The 18,578-nt window shown below is 40.2% G+C and overlaps 3 protein-coding genes across 6 annotated transcripts in view; 1 reads left to right on the plus strand and 2 right to left on the minus strand.

Annotated features, from left to right (window-relative positions):
* The window catches only part of abcb9 (ATP-binding cassette, sub-family B (MDR/TAP), member 9), an 8,082-nt gene extending 5,176 nt beyond the window's left edge, over nucleotides 1-2,906 (minus strand). The window contains exons 1-2 of the mRNA XM_019885201.1: nucleotides 1,573-2,906; nucleotides 1-69 (exon numbers count right to left, since the gene is read on the minus strand). The exon at nucleotides 1-69 is cut by the window's left edge and continues 31 nt beyond it. Of these exons, the coding sequence (XP_019740760.1) occupies nucleotides 1-69; nucleotides 1,573-2,221 (718 nt within the window). The 5' untranslated portion in view covers nucleotides 2,222-2,906. The remainder of the gene's footprint in view (nucleotides 70-1,572) is intronic.
* Nucleotides 2,907-8,259: 5,353 nt separating this feature from the next.
* ogfod2 (2-oxoglutarate and iron-dependent oxygenase domain containing 2) lies at nucleotides 8,260-15,704 on the plus strand. Of its 2 annotated transcripts, XM_019885299.1 has the most exons (7): nucleotides 8,260-8,508; nucleotides 8,593-8,649; nucleotides 9,144-9,254; nucleotides 9,333-9,432; nucleotides 11,704-11,828; nucleotides 13,190-13,447; nucleotides 14,544-15,702. In XM_019885299.1, exons 1-7 carry the CDS (start codon nucleotides 8,332-8,334, stop codon nucleotides 14,808-14,810), a joined length of 1,095 nt encoding a protein of 364 aa, XP_019740858.1. In that variant the 5' UTR covers nucleotides 8,260-8,331; the 3' UTR covers nucleotides 14,811-15,702. The 2 variants fall into 2 exon arrangements, with proteins under 2 accessions (XP_019740858.1, XP_019740859.1); XM_019885300.1 differs by lacking the exon at nucleotides 8,260-8,508 and having other exon boundaries at nucleotides 8,637-8,713; nucleotides 14,544-15,704.
* Nucleotides 15,705-15,718: 14 nt separating this feature from the next.
* Nucleotides 15,719-18,578, minus strand: part of slc4a5a (solute carrier family 4 member 5a) — a 43,448-nt gene continuing 40,588 nt past the window's right edge. For all 3 annotated transcript variants that reach the window (XM_019885297.1, XM_019885295.1, XM_019885296.1), the window contains one exon: nucleotides 15,719-16,360. In XM_019885297.1, coding sequence (XP_019740856.1) covers nucleotides 16,195-16,360 — 166 coding nt within the window. In that variant the 3' untranslated portion in view covers nucleotides 15,719-16,194. The remainder of the gene's footprint in view (nucleotides 16,361-18,578) is intronic.

Raw genomic sequence — 18,578 nt, forward strand, 5'->3', positions numbered from 1 at the left:
ATTCCATGCTGTGGTGAACCACAATGCTATCTATAGCCTTACCATAGTAGTAAGGTATAAAAGCTTCACCTGCGGGTCAAAAAAAAAGACGAGTCAAAGTGGAAGCCATACCAAAGATTACTCAATAATCATTGGTTAACAAACATGATCATTTTAATGGCTAAATGATTCTAGAGTAACCAGTGATTTCACTGTGAGTGACATTTAAGCTAATTTTGTCCACTTACGGTACTTATTTCTACTATCCACTATTTATCCAGGTACAGCAACTGAGAACAGATTTGCCGTCCTGGCAGCAGACAGCAGGGTAAAGCGAAGCAAAACAAAAGCAAATAATTTTGAGACAATAAACAGAGTGTATGCCCTGAGACTAACTGGCGACCAGTTCAGGGTGTAGTCTGACTTTTGCCTGAAGTCAGCTGTGATAGGCTCCAGAAACCCCAGCGACCTTGTTCAGGATAAGTGGTGTTGAAAATGGATGCATGAATGAATGAATGAATGAATACTTTATTGTTGTCATTGCACACATCGCGAACGCAGGAACTTTAGCAGGGAGGCCCAGACTTCCCTCTACATAGCCACCTTGGCCACCTCTTTTGGGTGGTCCCAAGGCGTTCCCAGGCCAACCGGGAGAAATAGTCTCTCCAGTGTATCCTATCTCATCCTCTGAGCCAATAGGACCTCAGCTGGCTCAACTCGGAGCCCCTCCTGGATGATCAAGCTTCTCACCCTACCCCAGACACCCTGCAAAGAAACTCATTTCGGGCGCTTGTATCTAGGATCTTGGTTTTCGGTCATGCCCCCGAACTTGTGACCAAAGATGAGGGTAGGAACATAGACTGATGGGTAAAATGAGAACTTCCCCTTTCGGTTCAGCTCCTTCTTTACCGCAAGAGACCAATACAAGGTCCACATCACCGCAGATGCTGCACCAATCTGCCTGTTGAATTTCTGCTCCATAATCTCTTTACTTGTGAACAAGATCCAAAGGTACTTGAACTCCTCCACTTGGGGCAGCATTTTTTTTCAGAATAAAAATCTAACTGAATAACTAAAATTTGACATTTTCTAGGCTTTATATCTTGCCCAAGCCATTCCTTATGGAAGGATTGACCCTAACACGCAAAACACTGTGCAGCGTGGTAAAAAGAGCAATGATGATTAATCATTTTTAATGCATGAGACTTAAAATGAAAATAAACAAGAAATAAAAATAAAATAAGAAATATTACTAAAGCAAGAACTTACTGATTTTATTGTATTTTTTTTCTCATTAAATTTGCAGTAGCCTGGGTGGGCACGTGTCAGTTAACCTCAGGTGGCCAACTGACCAGGCAATACTGTTCATGTTGGTGGGTTTTAAAAGAAAACACCCAAGACAAAGTGGATGGAAACATGTTAAATGGTGTCTATTCGAAACATGCACTGATGACTAACATTCTGGTAATACTACAGCATTTAAAACAATTTTGAATGTGACTGTACCTGAATGTGTTATCCAGCGGTTATGATTATAGCATGTTGGTTCAAAAAATAGCAAGCACCTGATCAGTAATCCAACTAGATACTCACACACAGCAGAGATGATGAGGAAAATGATGGCTACAGTTAAAAGTCCGCCATCTTTTTTTGTGTAGCTCAGCAGACGCCCCAGTGTTGCTCCTGTGGTGGTCTTCACTCTTTCTTCTTTCTCACAATTGTTCTTCCTCTCACTGCACCCTTCCTTTTCCTCCTCTTCACAATCTGGCTCAAGCAACTTTGCTGTGTCCTCACAATGTCCCAGTCTATGTCTGTTGCTATTTTCCTTCCCTAGAACCCACCACAGTACCAAAACTGCCAATGAGGAGAAACAGGTCCAGCAAAGCAGACTCAAAGACCAGGGACGATGAGATAGCGGCTCAAGTTCACTCAGCATCAGCAGCTTGGCCAGAGTATACGTTATGATGGTCTGGCAAACTAAGAGGATGAGGGTTGTGAGTTTCCTCAACCTATGTGGTCCATGCTCCCTGTTCCAAAGCACCCCAATAGAGGCACCCAGCAGGAGAGAAGCTCGAAGCAGTGCAGTCCCCCAGATGTCCAACACTGACCGCAGAATGCTAAAGTTCAAGCCATCCTCCAGAAATATGTTAATATGTGATCCATGAATGTATAGGACTGTGGCAATAATGACGTCTAGTAGGCTGTATGATATAGTACAGCTCACATTTATTTTAGTACCCATGCTGATTTCTTGGTGAAGAGCGAAAAAAAACGTAATATTTGAGAATTTGGGGCCAATTATCGTCCTAAATCCCTCATTGTAATTAATCTCTCGCTGACGTCTATTTCCTATATTCTGGCAATTCGGGTTATACAGTCACCAAAAAATTCCGCAACAAAAAATAATTGTTACTTTGGGGGCTATTTATATGACGTGCCGGCACTATTTTTGAGCCAACCATGGTAATTTACTAAATACGGGCAGCAAAGTGCAGTCGACCTGCTTCTATCAACACCTCTCACACGGAAGTCTCTTGGCTGCAGTCTTGGTGTTAATAAAATCCGAAGAGGCTTACCGGTGACATGCTGAATTAAGAGGCGCAGAATGATGGAAAAAAAAACCCTTTAAATGCGCTGCATTAACCTCTCACGGCAAAGTGGGATCGCAATGTCAAGTCGCGGAGGTTTGCTTTTAGGTGAGAAGAGCGTTTATCCCGACGTAATGGAGTACCCCCGCCGAAATCCTGGTAGTTTGACATTTACTTGAGAAGTAATGCAAGTTACTGCAGCGACCCCCGCATTCGCTCCACGTTCCGGCTATTAAGGGGAAAAAAACAGTTGGAGTAACACTTGAACATGAGCATTTCTGAGGCGGAAGAAAACCGGCTCCAGCTCCGCCCACAGCCACTCTGCTCGTTCCTGCTCGTTCAAGAACGCCAAGCCGTGGATTTTAAAGACGACGTCAGGGATGCATTACATGACTCCGTGATGAAAGCCTTTCAAATGGTGTACGCCTGTACGGCATGGTTTACATATCGAATTGCTTATACGTATTTTGAAATACACTGCGCATTTCAGCCTCTTAGCTCTTAATAGTGCGTGTACGTTATTTACCAAAACGCACTAACTACTTATATACGTACATCATAATGCAGATGTTATTTTCGTAATCTACACAGTTAATAATTAACATTCAGTCAAGCGATACTGCATCTTGGGACGAAAACGCTATGCAGCGCAGCCAAACGCAACCTTTTATTTGATTACTGATTGTCAGAGTTAAATGTTGTGGTTTGGTTGCCTGGGAGGAACCAGGGGAAAGTTTGAAAAAACCTGATATTAACAATAGAAAAGGCAACAACATCATTCATGAGTTACTACACTTCAACAACCACTCTTCAACAACAAAATGCTACCAGAGACACAGTCGACTGAAATAATTTAATCTTTTCTTAGAAAATATCTATATTTGATCTTGGGCTCGGACAAAGAAGGACAATTAATGTCAATGTCAGAGACACTTGAGTGTTTAACTGACTGTGATAGCTAAAAACACTGCACTCATTTTATATAACACTATCTGGATTTCATTTTCCATTCAAAACCTCAGATATGTCACATGCAGTCTCCTTGTGAGATGAACTTTCTACTGAGTCCAAAATTCTCAGTGGACATCAGACTCAGCCAAGTGATACGTTAATTCATTTTTTATAACTTCAGAGCTACTTTGCTGGGTGGCCAGCACCGTCTCCACTGGGAAAGACAGATATAAAGCCTCTTCTTTCAGTTTTTTCGAGGAAGGAGGACCTCCAGTGCAAAACAGTGGCTCTGATGTTTTTAAAGTCATTTCAGGGTTGTTGTGTGCCTTTCTTTTTAGGTTCTTCTTCTCCTGTTTGTAGGCCGCTTTCATGTTGGCTATCACCTGAAAGGAGGACACATATTCAGAAACCAAACAGGTGAAGAAATGTGTTTGAACTACTCCATAAACATACAGTAGTTGTATTTTTTAAAATTATCCAACATATTTGCTATCATACTACATGCAGTCACTAAAATAACACAAGATCAGTTTTCTTGGATGCAGTGGAACAAATCTCCGTTTTGTGTGTGTGTGTGTGTGTGTGCGTAGACTCTACAGTATGCAATACAAAGAGACGGAATGATATATTCCCCCCCATCATCCATTCTGTGAACTGTTTTATCCTTTTATCCTCACGAGGGTCGCGGGCATGCTGTGACCTATCCAAGCTGTCTTTGGACAGTTGGCGGAGTACAGGCTGAACTGGATGCCAGCCAACCACAGGGCACATAGAGACAAACAACCATTCACACCTAAAGACAATTTACAGTAGAGTATTCCATTAAACTAAAGCATTTCAAGCCAGACACAAGAGTAACATGAAAATAATGACTCCATTCCACATACAAAATACACATCTTAAAAGATAAACAATTACCAGCTGCTTAACAGTGTTCTGATGTTCTTGCATTATAGTCATGTATGTGGAACCCTTATCTTTGACAGAATACATGTCCTGCTCATGATCATCATATCCAAGTGGACCAAGTGTAGCCTATGTGAAAGCAAAGGGAATTTAGAGAAAAGAAAGCCAACTTACTTGTTATAAATAGCTTGTGCCCAGTCTTACCTGGTTTAGAGTGTTAGCTTTCCGGTTGAACATGAGAGAATAAGGAGTGAATTTGGTTGTGGGGTTTATAGATGTTCTGAAGAGAAACAGCACGGGGTCCAGGAAGTCATCCCACTCTGCCTGTTTTTCTATCACCATCTGCATTATGGCCTCCTTCAACAACGGACTGGTGCAATCGTGTAGTGGGTTAAGTTGAGGCTGTGCTACAGCAGAAACTTTTTGCACGATACCCCATCTGCTGCTCAAAAGATCTGTAACCTGCAAAAAATAACCCACAAAACACTGACCCGCCAGAGAGCCACACTTTGTCATCCTCTGAATGGTTCATTATTGACTTACATCTCACCTCATCACAGAAGTCTGGGCTCTGTGTGCACACTATGGTTTTAGGGGCACCAAACCTGAAAACAGGGTGAAATATCATTCCAATAGTAATACATTTCTAACTATTAAAACAATACAGCACAATACATCCCGATTGATATTGCACTTTCACATCAGTTGCAGCTGTAACAAAGTGCTTTACAAAACAGTTAACATAAAGTAAATAATAAACACAACACATAACACATACAAGGAAAAATCAAATGCTTTTCTGAGATAATTTGATGTCAAGGCGGCCAACTGGTTAGCACGTCCGCCTCACGGTACTGAGGTCAGGGTTTGAATCTGGGCTTCCGTCTTCCTGTGTAGAGTTCAGGGTGTACCCCGACTACCACCCGAAGAAAGCTAGGATAGGCTCCAGCACGCCCGCGACCCTCAAGAGGATCAGCGATTATGATAATAGTGGATGGATGGATGAATTTGATGTTAAAGTTTTCTTTTCATCAGATTATATGGGCCAAAGCAGTTTGAAAATGTTTAGATATTAGGGCTCAACGATAATTCAATATCAATATGTATCAGTCATATCGCCCAACCCTAACAGATATAAATCATCCAGAATGCTAAACTTTCAACAATATTTTGGAGTGTCTCTGTGAGATTCCTCTCTCCATGCCTCCCAAAAAGGAGAAGATATTGACATAAAACACAAATTTAAACACTAACTTGTTGACAACTCCATACGTTCAGCATCATTTTAAGTGATCAGAATGTGTGCTTTTACCTGGACATACATTTGGAAATACACCTCGCAATGGAGACAGCATCCATCTTTTGCACTGGAAATGCCTCGGGCCATTTGCTAAAGTAATCAATGAGAACAGTGGCATGTGTATTCAATTGCTGGGTCTCTGGGAAAGGCCCTGTAGTACACACAAAGAAAGGCAGAAAACGTTTTTCAAAGCTGGAACCAATGGCCCAAAATACATTTTTATTTGTTTCAAATTGAAGCAAAAACCTATTATGTCAATTCCAACGATATCCCATGGTGCATCAACTTTGATTGGTCGGACAGTCCTCGACAGATTTTTATTCCTCTCTGTATGTTGACATGTCTCACATACTTTTATCTGAAAAATCAAACCATGTGGGTTAGGCATCAGCATTAGCGCCCCAGTCCAATGGTGTGAAAATAATCACATAATAACAGTACCCAGTCCACCACATCCTTGATGATGCCCAACCAGTAGTACTTGCTTTGAATTCTGTGGACGGTCTTCTTCTGACCCAAATGATGTCCAATGTCATTAAAGTGGCAGTCGAGAAATATCTGCCTCTTCCTCTCTGCCTCAATGATAACCTCTCTCTTTTCTTCTTTCTTTGGCCCCACATAATAGAGCTTGGCGTCTGAAAATGAAGAGACACATTTAAATATAGTGGGTGTAGGCAGTAGAGTTCATTATTTCAAGATACAAAAAATGTGAAATGACTAAATGACTGTGAAAGCAAAACTGCAGTGGAAAAAAAAATATATATATAGACAGAGACAGACAGTATTCTTGTTTTCCTGACGACTACTAAACATCACTATGAAGTTAGGTTGCCGTTTACGTCTGGCATACACTTTTCTGACGCCCCCCCCCCAAAAAAAACCACAACGTTTCCAGAATCAGGATGTTTTATTGATAAAGCTTTTACCAATGATAATAAATGAGCGGAAGTAGCCATGACAAACAACGTTTTAAAAGTTGATATGAATTTAATAAACGATGTTGGTTAAACTGAAAGTGCAAAAAGTCATACATATAACAATTTCCTAAACAATAAGATGAACAACAATAACAATATGCATTGCACAGTAGTCATGACGCTGTACGGTTGCAGAAACCATGGTGATTTCAAATACTGTACACGTTTAGGAAACGGAAGCTTGTCTTTAAGGTTATTGGGCCAAAGAGGGGGGGGGGTGTCAATATCAACCAATCTGTTTAAAATCTATAATGTAAAATTTTAAAGCAAGCCTGACCGTCGAAGATGAATTTCTGTGCGTATCGTTTGAGATTCTTCTTTCTTAAAGGATTCATCGACTGCGGGAAGCATCCTTTGGCCACCAAAGTGTAAATGTCGCCGAGTTTATTCGAACTGGACTCGACTACCTCCTCCTCTGCTACTTGCAAAGCGTCCACACTCAACATTTCTGCTATAACCTAATTGATAATAGGACATAACAACGCCAGAAAACATTAAAAAAACATATTGTGCTAATGCTAAAGCATGCGACTGGAGTACTGTAGTCTCTTCGTCTTCTTCTTTTCCTTCATTAATGATGAAAAGAAACACAGAGGATCATTATCGCCACCAACTGTCTCGCAATCAAAACGTCTGCGATACCCACGGCCTATCATAGTTGTGAAAACGCTCGTTGTGCCTCTATTGTTCTCAACAAGGAAACGAAGACTACCTACCACAAATGCCTAAATCAATTGCGGATTACAATAATGTAGTACACGTAAACGATCAGATTGGTGGTAAACACAGCAAATAAATCAATCAATGACTCAGGTGTTTTTGCAATATGTCACAATAATCAGGTTCACCAGAAACCATGACAACAAACCATCTTGCTTCATTTGAAAAGATTAGTTCGTAGGCCTACATGTAATTTTAGCTATTCAACTGTCTGAGGCTGGAGATCTAGTAAAAGATATCATGAAAGACGGTATCATGTAAATGTGGAATGACGTTTCAATTTTCCATCACTGAAATGAGACTAAGTTTCAGATTTAGTCCAAGAAATGTGTTGGAGTAGGTCTAAATACACTACATAGGGCTGAAAGAAAGAAGAAATAAGCATTTTTTTTTTTGCAATAATAGTGCCAAAACAAAAAATAGGTACTCCTGGTTCTCATATACAGTACAGTACAGTACAGTAAATGCGTTCATATTGAATGTGTTCAGAACGTTTTATAAAAATATAAAAGTACAGTACTGTACTTAGAAAAGTATAATACAGTAACGTGTGTGTGTGTGGGGGGGTGTAAAATAGGAAATAGTAAATACAAAAAAAAAACAAAAGCAAAACACGTAGTGTACTGTACTGTTGTTTTTGCAATTGTCGGTTTTGTCCCATCAGCCTGTGTTTTTCTAAATGGTATTGGATCAAAGATTTTGGTGGGAAACATCATTCTATGGATTTGGCAAATAAACGGTTTATGGTTAAAACTTTGCTTTTCCATCTTATGACCCTTTGTTAATTGTATTGTTATTGATCACACTTGTCACGTGTTTCCTTTGTGAACCGGAAACGGTAGTTTTGTGAAAAAAAATATCCCAAACAGGAAATGTGTAATGCAAAGTATGGCAGCTGTCTTGTGTGTTGATGTTTTGTAAGTTGTCGTCAGCACTTTTCTTAGTGACCACGATGACAAACGAACGAATAGGAGATGCGCAGTTTTATATCTGTAGCTGTTTTATGACAGACAACATTTTTCTCGAGGACTACAAGCTTCACGTTCGTTTTATGACAGAGGATCAGTTCAGACGAGAATATGAATCAGTAAGTTAAGTCCAGCGTTGCTTGTTTTGATTGCCGTAGAAAAATATATAAACCGCACTAACATGTGTGACGCGTATATTTTAGCTTCTGAAGAGCCTTGGCTGCGTTACGGAGCAACAATTTGGGGATGTCCTAAACAAGGCATGTGCGCTGAGTATGCCGAGTAAATTCGTCAGAGGTTTGCACCATGAAACCAAAGAAACACATAAGACGGGGGATATAAATAATGCATACATACATACATCCATACATATACACACACACACACAAGTTGCTCCAATCGCTGTTTGATTGCCACTCATGCTTAAAAATGACGCTGACTGGGTTGCCAGCCTGGCATGAATTAAAAATAAACCCCTTTCTTTTTCTTTTCTTGCTTTAATTCATAAAAAAACAAACTACGGTATGTAAAAATGCAGACTTGTCAAGTCATGTAGTTCAAGTCTAAGTCAAGTTGAGTCTCTTAGATAACAAGTCCCAAGTCAAGTCCCAAGTTTTTTTGCAAGCAAGTCTTAAGTTCTAACAATAGCAACTTGAGTCTGACTCGAGTCAAGTCATGACTTGAGTCCACCATCTCTGGTACTTTTGCAAGCCACTGTTGAGTCCCTGTATGCGCCTTCTTACTTCTTCTCTAGATTTCCAAGGAAGTGGACAGGCGATTGTGTCTTGCTGAGACATCCCTGAATAGAGCTGCTGTCATAAAAAACACATACCGGCCTCTGCATCCTCATGTCTACCATTTGCAGGTACATTATTTGTTCTTGAAGGTGTCGCTATTATTCATCCCAAACGTTTTTCCTGATGCATTTGCATGCCTCTCTTAGGAGACGTTCCTTGCGCCAGAGTTCAAGCACATTGTCAAGTATTGTCAAAGTCAAAATGTCACGCTCAAAAGTCTTTCTGACTTGTTGGCAAAAGAAACAGGTGAGCTAAACAATTTTGTTTTATATTTGTATGAATTTTGTAGGACATTTACAGGCCTGAAGATTTCGGAAATTCACGGTAACCGTTTTTCGGTTCCCTCGGATTAACCAGTGGGAAACCACTGTAACTAATTTTGGGTTCCGTAAACGTTCATCATTTTTCTACATTGACTGATGTTCATAATCAAGAATTCTGATTCTCAAAAGTATAATATTTAAAGGATAAATGGTTGAAAACTATGCATCAACAATGAACATAATTACATCAGCAGTTGTGTACTGTACTCCAGTAGAATAAATAGATCAAAATATGTTGTTTAACACTTTTATTGTAGTCATATGGCACCATGAATACAGCATGCCACAAAATCAGTGTCGTTTTTCCAGTCTCACACTGCAAAGATTAACTTACTGATAATCATTAATGTATAAATTACTATGAAATACTATGACCATCAAGAACATACGTGTACACAATACTTCAGTCCTGGCTATATACCATGGGCCACAAGTAAACCTGACACTGTTAACATGATTATGTGTGTGTACTATTTATGTAAATAAACAAGATATCAATGGCTACTTACCCCCTTCATTAATACAAAAGCATGTAATAGGAATTGACTGATTAAAATCATTTGATGAATCTTTAAAAAAAAACGACCTTATTACTATATATAGACTTATAGTATTGATATGGCTTGACGTCCTCTTTGCAACCCCAAGACCACGCGCTGTGTAATCTACTATCAATTTGCCCAAAGAATCTACCACACGTCATCGTTAGGCCTACCGACAGTGAACATTTGTATTACTACACCTTGTGACAAATGTTTTATTCATAAAGTTACCATGTCTCCAACTAGTAAATTATAGAATAACTAAGACTGTTTCGTAATATTTTTCATAGCGATTAGCCTTTAGATCTAATGACCAACTTCAAGTACTTGCCTTGGAATCGTGCCTCCCGTCGTATTTCTCTTTCTGTTTTGTGCATACATCACACGTCAGCTTGGCAATATGCCCTTCTTCGGATGATTCGAAAGAAAAATCCGACTGGCATTCCTATTATTTCTTAAATGTAGAAACTAATACACCTTTCGGTGTTTTCTTTTCGCCACCATCTCTAACCATCATCCATGCGTTTTCTCAGCGTGCAGACAAAAATAGGCACAGTGAAACACACAGGAGAAATTCTATCGCGTACAGTCAACTAGTTAGTGCGCAGTGATTTTTATGGGAAATGATTTTTTGGTACCGTACAAATGATCCCATGGAAACGACACGCTACCAGAAACGATCATTCCTGTGAAATCCTCAGGCCTGCATTTACAAGATCATTTTTAACAACGCGATGGAACCATCGTACATTTTAGTGTATGCCACTCAGTTTGACACGTAAGATGAATCAGTAATATGTCTTATATGTTGGCAGAGAAGGGTGCTTCACCCTATTGTGCTGGTCCGTCCTCCGTCTGCGACCTGGGCACCCTTCAGTCATCATTGCTCTATCCTTATTCATAAAATAATCTTCCTCTGACCCCCTTGTCCGTCTGCGTTCTTTTTCCTATTCACTAGGCTAGCACACAATTTATTGTAAAACAGTACGGATATATATAACTCCGCCGGCGCATTCTAATGCAGTACGTGCGGTTGGGTGACCGGTGGCATGTTTGCAGCTTTCCAAAGCAATTTTTGTCCTTAGCCAAGGCCATTTTGCCCGAGTAGGTTGATGAGTTTTTGGCCGCCTCGCGTCGGCATCCAAAACGTACATAGTCACATCAATGCGAATGAATTATCAGATGCAGCCAAATAAAGGTAAAAAAACACATGTATGATGCGGAACGGGACGATGAAAAGTCCATCACTATTTTTTTTCAACAATGTGTGATGTTGACAGCAGTCAACTAGAGCCCAGTTTTACACCATTACTTTATTATTATTATTATTTTTTTTTTGTTTGTTTTTTACTGTACAGTTTTTGGATTACTATTAAAGCAGTAAAAACACATTAAAAAGTTATCACTGTGCAGGTAAATGCGTTGAGAAAAAAAAAATCTGCTTTATAGCGGTGCTTTGATATATCGGGGAGTCACCAAATAGGATTTGGGGTGGGACACATTGTGGTCATCTTTTGTACATTACCATTCCTTTGTACGGTAATTGTTTTTGAAGGTAGATTTCTTTTGTACTAGATCACATTAGCTGTAGTCGATGTGGCATGACACTGGCACACAGAATAGCTTACAATCACTGCACTATTCTGTTCAAGCTCCCAGGGTTTATCGCTTCCCGGTGTTCAACAAGAGCTTCTGTGCGGATCTGCTGAACGAGCTGGAGCACTTTGAGCGTTCTGCAGCACCCAAAGGTCGACCCAACACCATGAACAACTATGGGGTGAATAAACCAGCTTTTCTAGCTCCAGTCGATCTGAAATGTGGTTTCTTTGTTTTCAACAACCACACCTCCTATTCATGTAGCTTGCTCCATCACACTCAGCAAAAAGTTTACAGGAGACATATAGTTAAAATCAGAGGTTTACCTAAACTATTTAACAGCCTCCGCACCCCCCTCATGATCCCACTATTTTTTTTTTATGCTTTTAGGCGCTGTGCTTTTGGCTGTGCAAAGCACATTAGGTTGCCTCGTGTATGAAACATGCGACAGAATTAATGTTGTGTTGCCTTGCCTTGAAGTGCAGCGGTCCCTCAAGCAGCATAACAGCTCAAAACGTGATGCCGCCACCTCCTTCTTTCAACGTTGGGATGGTGTCGTGAGCCTTGCAAGCTTCCTCTTTTTGCCTAAGTTTAACAATGCTCATTATCGCCAAAGAGTTCAATTTTTATTTCATCCGAGCGAAGGGCATATCCCCCAAAATTAAGGTCTCCGTCCCTTTATGCATTTGCAAACTGTAATCTGGTATCTTTGTGTTTGTCTTGGAATCATGGCTTTTTCCTTTCAGACCATGTCTGCATGCCGTACAGTACTTAGTGGATCATGACACACTCTTACCAGCTTCAGCCAGAATCTTTTTTTTTCTTTTGCTTTTGGTCTTTGGTTGATCTGCACCTTTGAACCAAAGCGAATTCATCTCTAAGACACAGAAGATGTTCCCTTCCTGAGTAGTATGATGGCTGGACATTGCATGTAATTATATGAGCAGATGACCAGCACATTCAGGGATCTGGAAATTGTAACCAAGGATGAACCAAACTTGTGTCGACAATTCTCTTCCTGATATTTCGGCTGATTTCTTTAGAATTTTCCATGCAGTTACAACAAAACAGCATGTTTGCCTTCAACTACATCCGCAGGCGTCTCTAATCAAGTGAAACTTCCAATGGCAGATCATCATCTTCTGGCTTTTCCTATGCTGTTTCATGGGATACTTCACATATGTACACCATTTGCAGCTGTATAAAGTTAATATGTCGTCTATAATTATTTAAATAACTATTGTCTTCATGTCCATTGAACAACTTCATAAATTATTTTTTAAAAAATGACAAAATCTGCAGTCATACCATATCGGCTCGAATCATAATCCCACTGAATGGAATCGAAGCATTCAACTTGAAAATGTCCCATTCCCTTATAATACGCCACCTATGGAGATACGTATCAAATGTTTTAATGGAAAGATGCACACCCCTATTCTCAATGACATGAGAAGTGATCATTACGTAGACGTGAGTCGCTTTAGAAGTCCCAGCAGTCAGACGCTATAGAAAGATGGCATGTTTTGGCTTTCTTCACAGATCCTCCTAAGTGAACTTGGCTTTGACCAAGGCTTTGTCACACCTCTTCGTGAGCAGTACCTCCACCCGCTGGCGTCTGTGCTCTATCCTGATTGTGGAGGTCACTGCCTGGACAGTCACAGAGCCTTTGTCGTCAAATATGACATAAAAGAAGACCTGGACCTCAGCTACCACTACGATAACGCGGAGGTCACACTCAATGTCTCATTGGGCAGGGACTTCACAGAGGGAAATCTTTACTTTGGTGATATGAGACAGGTATCATGTTTAGAATGCTTCTCTCCCGTCGGCGTACTTTGGTTTTGTTTTATATATACATCCAGTTGTGTTGAAATTAATAGCAGTGTGTTTAAAAAGCTCAAAATCCTATAATAGTGTATTTTTTTTTTTTTGTTATTTTCATGCACCGGAAACACTGAACATCATATTCTAAATTAAAACAGAGAAACATTTCTCAAATTTTAGATCGCTTGACAGAAAATGAAAATTGTGCTGTTCAACAAAATAGCTTTGTCAGCATTTTTCTTTGAAAAATTGAATATTGACTTCCATAACTAAAAATTTTTAGTATTTAACATTCCTGTCCCTCATGAAACAAATTTTCAGTTGTTTCTCAGAACTGATTCAAATCCGTGTTGCATGAGGTCAACCCACTTCTTGCACGTGTGAACACATATTCCAGCCCAGGTTGATCAATTTTGCCGGTCCGCCAGTCGCCAGCAGCAAGGCCACCCGTCTGTCATCGTCAGTACGTCATTATTTCAAGCCGAGCCAAAACTGTCATCGTCAGTCTGTCAGTACTCCATCATTGTTACTTTAACCATGCTTCTGTCATGCCCAAACCACTATTTAAGGACCCCACCCTCCCCCCACCCCCCAAATGATTGCCACGTTTTCTTCTCCTTAGACACCATGTCAGCAGCACAGTTAAAAAAAAAACAAAAAATACAGGCAGCGTGGTGATTGGTGAAATAAATATGGGACAAAGTCACTGCAGTCTGTGGGACTGGTCTGATGATTCAACTAGCTTGCAGATGAATTGACTCTCGATTCCAGCTGTGGCATGTTAGGGCAATACTAGTGCAGTAATTCTGTGTTTCCTATCTGCAGTTTTGTCACGAGCAATATCAAAATGGTTCAGACGGATAACTGTTCAATTCTTGAATAAACAAGTGAAACAAAACAGCTCGTCAACAACTCCCGACCGGCTGCAAGAAATTGCTGTTTTGTTTCTCGTGTTTATTTCGTGTGGAATATTTAACAGGCTAAGTTAAAAGGGCACTAGAAATGAGCAGTTCTGTTTTATTGCGCTTTTTTTACGTGGGTGATTTCAGTCAAATCTTTTTTGTTGCAGGTGCCTTTAAATGAGACCGAGTGTTCAGAGATAAAACACAGAGCAGGTGAGGGCATTCTTCACCGGGGCCAGCACATGCATGGGGCCCTGCCCATCTCTTCTGGTCAGCGTTGGAACCTCATCATCTGGATGAGATCTTCCCAGGAGCGCAATAAACTTTGCCCAATGTGCAATAGGAAGCCAGTTCTGGTAGAAGGAGAGGGCTTTGCTGACGGATTCACCAGACGCTCCACTCGGCTGCTTGCCGACTTCTGTGAACTCACCTGACATATTTGACTCGGAGTGTGCCTTCTCCATTTTTGACATGAGACAATTTTTTTCAGAGGTACCACAACCATCTACCTGGGTTGATTCAAGTGGCTACTTACTGGGTAGGGAAGTTGATGTGCTATGTGAAGCTAGCGTCCGTAAACAACAGCTGAATATGGGTGTTGTGTCAGGTAAACATTAGTGCTCTGGTGCCTGGTTCATCATCCAGACCCAATAAACGCTGTGAAGTCGTGCACATTGAAGTCATTTTGTGTCAGATGATGGGACACTGGCCCAGGTCATAAATGCCCTGTGAATTGTCATACTGGTACCGGTAATCATTTGTAAAATTGGACGTGAGATGATTCGTAAAATGTAAACTGCAGTTAATAGTGTGGTTTATTATTGAATTATGTTTCTTCTTAGTTAATTCAAAATGCTTTTTGTCCACTCATGTCTTAAGATGGGACATCTTCCTGACACTTATTTCACATTAAGAATGAAATCAGAGCGCCATTGTCGTGCAACCATCAGAAACCAAAATGTGTGTAGCTCATCCAGTTTTTCTGACAGAAACTTCAGCCATCTCAAATAATTACCCTCATGTAGTGCGTTCAGTCATTGCTTATCATGTGGCGAGACTTAGCGTGTATGCTGAAAGGCCGTTGTGCTTGACATCATTTTTCTTGGCAGTTAAGTTGAACTTAAAGTTTCTATCGAAAGATGCCAGAAACAGCGCATGTCACAAGACAGTATTTTTAATATCATAAATATTTCAGTTAAGCAACAAGTGAGGCATTTTGACACATTTTCCAAATCGGCCTGCTCATCATTTCTCATCCAGCACAGTATTTGTAAAAACAAAGACTTGAACTGTCCACCCTGCTTAATAAACCCATAAGAACATCAAGACATTTGGTTGTTTCTTTTTTTTTTTTTGTCCTGGTAAATATCCCTATGTGAGTATGTTTCACTGACTGCTTTGGGAGGCCATGGTCAAAAGAACGGGTTTGAGGGATCAGAGATGCAGTACAATACAACACAAAATACAGCCAAACTATTGAAAAATACAAGAGTGACTTTACAATATCATGTAAATAGCCTCTACTGTATGTTGAATACATCTCTGTACTTCTGAGGGGCAACTCGGCCTGGCCTAACGCTGTATGCACAGGCTGACACAACAGTATGATCCAACATTTACACAGTACTGTATTGCGATAATAGTACACCGTATACATCAAAGGAAGTAATACGACACATGAAAGCTTATATTTTTCAATATGTAATTACAAGTTCAATAAATTTATGAATAACCCACTGGTTCAAAAGTGTTTTTGTTTTTTAAAGTGTCAGGGATAAGTTGGACAATCTTGCTGCGAGCAGGCGTCAAGCATTCACTTCATAAGGTCGTCTCGCTGCTCATGTCTCGTGGCCGTTGGTGGTCCATGTCCGAGTCGTCATCCGACTCCATCTCGATCTTGACCTGTGGGACGGGGCAGGCCATCCCTCGCCCCATTGGCAATGCTGGAGATGACGGGCAGGAGATCTTCAGGTGGAGGGTAATGCTGAGGAAGGGCAAGCGCTAGTTACAGTTTCTCACACACTCAGGCAAAAACATGACGAGTTTGAGGGGAGAGGCCAAGGGAGAAAAAACAAGTTTGTTCCCGAGATGCCAGAAAGAAACTACAGCAGCTCATGATGGAATCTAGGGGTGAAAAAAGACAAATGACCAGGAAGGGCAAGTGCCTCGACTGAAAACAACAGTCACTATGGTATAGGTCAAAATTTATAGTTCAATTCCAAATTACTCTTCACAATGCAGTATCTCTTGTGACAAAGACCTCGATTTTGAAATAAAAATACACTGTACACTTTGTAGCTTAAATAAGTGACTTTATCATTCATTCGTCGGTCTCTTGTCATATAGTCACCATAACTAGCTGTATGGTGATTTATTATGACTGAGATACTGTATCTGGACATGCATCTGATATCAATTAATCAATTTTATATCAAAAATTGTATTTATTTTCTTTCCAAACCATGCCTCTTTCAAAGCAATGCAGACTTGTTCGTCCATTTCTCAAGGAAAAAAAAATAGAGGCGTAAAGGGTGATATGTATTTGTAGGGGAAAAAATTACATCTATCAACTGCATTTGACTGTAGGTGAGGTAAAATCAGCTCGTGGATTTGCTCAAGAGTTTTGGAACAAGGGTGAAAAAAGAAACAACCAAAGTAATCATGATTCTTGATACATATGGATGAGTCTAGAAATAAAACATCTCGGAATGCATTTTCTAAACATGACATTTGTCTTTTAGACTTCAGACGTTAGTTAATCACGTCTGTTCTTATTATCCATTCGTTAGATGATCCTAAACACAGAAATATAAACAGCTTACAGACCCAGCAAATATACAGCACACATTTTAATTATTTCCACGGGCCCTGTCGCTTCAAAGGTTATATACATCCAGGGTAAATACAATGTATACAACACGAATCCCAGGGCACATACCGTGAAACATTCAGTACACAGCACAGGAAGAAACAGAAGCAAAAATTAGACAGCAGGTAGGAATACAAGGATCTGCATTGCCTTAAAGTGCATGGAGAGGACACTGCGTGGGATTACAACAGCACGCCACACTATGAGGACAATGTTGTACGACCAATTATTGACCGTAGTATCTCTCCAATTGTCTATTATTTATTTACAACTCATCCAATAACAATACACCAAATGATCCAGGGGGAAGCAAAAGACTTGGGTCGTCGCAAGCCTTCTAATACCGACTAGCGTTATAAGACAATTGGAAGCAACAAAATAAAAAGCAAGATATTGACAAAAAAAACTTTATATTATTATTATTATTATTATTATAATACCAACACAAAGCCATTGTTTTCAGTTTTTTTTTTCAAAATCTAAATCCAAATCTAAATCTAAATCCAGCCTCCGTGTTGAATGTCATCAGACAGTGGCGGTGCACCTCATGAATTGGGCAGTAAGGCCCAAGTGATGGTATTCAGTCCTGTAAATGGTTTGCAGACGGATGTGCACACTCTTGGATCATAAATCAAAATTGTTTCCTACACCTTGAAACTTTTTCAATCTAAAATAAAAAATATATGTGAGGTGCAGAGGAAGGTGAGTTCATTTCTTGCACGTCAAGGACAAGAAGATGAATGTCAGTAAAATCTGTTTTTATTATCAGAAAACTTGATTTCGCCCTCAAAGTAGCAGACCGACAAGTGGCTGCCATCTTTGAGGACTAAAGACATACCTGGGATTGAATGCCTGGAAAAAACATCCTCGGTATTGAATTAGGCGATATTTTAATTCAAAGGTGGGCTTTTTTTATGATTCACCACTGATACATCGATATTTTCGATACATATGGAACATATTGGATGTTATACTCCCCCCCAATGCAATTTATTTGAACCAGATGGAAAATTACCCAATATGCAGAGTACAGTGCATCGGGAAAAAAAAGTTGCAAAGTAGGAGGAAGCAACATTTCAAATCTTTGAAGTCGTGCCTGTGATGCTGTGTTCTGTATGAATGGGATTGATGAAATATAAAGGGCTGTGGAGTTTCACACTTCACACACAGGTCCTCTGCTTTGTCGTGTTTGAAAGCAGTGTCGCTGTCTGAAGCGTCTTATAAATCACACCACATGCCGGATCTGGTGCCGGGCATCTAATTGGATTAAAGTGCACACAGTTGCGGCAGTTCTGTGTAAAAGGCAAAGGGTATCTTACTGCCAAACCTGAAG

This window comes from Hippocampus comes, unplaced genomic scaffold, assembly GCF_001891065.2.
Source record: "Hippocampus comes isolate QL1 unplaced genomic scaffold, H_comes_QL1_v1.1 scaffold45, whole genome shotgun sequence".
In the NCBI taxonomy this organism is placed as follows: Eukaryota; Metazoa; Chordata; class Actinopteri; order Syngnathiformes; family Syngnathidae; genus Hippocampus; species Hippocampus comes.

Excerpts from the sequence above, each read along its gene's own strand:
- ogfod2 (XM_019885299.1), top strand. The coding sequence starts at position 8,332 with ATGTTTTGTAAGTTGTCGTCAGCACTTTTCTTAGTGACCACGATGACA. Across the intron at positions 8,509-8,592 it reads TCAGACGAGAATATGAATCA|CTTCTGAAGAGCCTTGGCTG; the intron begins GTAAGTTAAGTC and ends CGTATATTTTAG. Across the intron at positions 9,433-11,703 it reads CTTGTTGGCAAAAGAAACAG|CTCCCAGGGTTTATCGCTTC; the intron begins GTGAGCTAAACA and ends ATTCTGTTCAAG.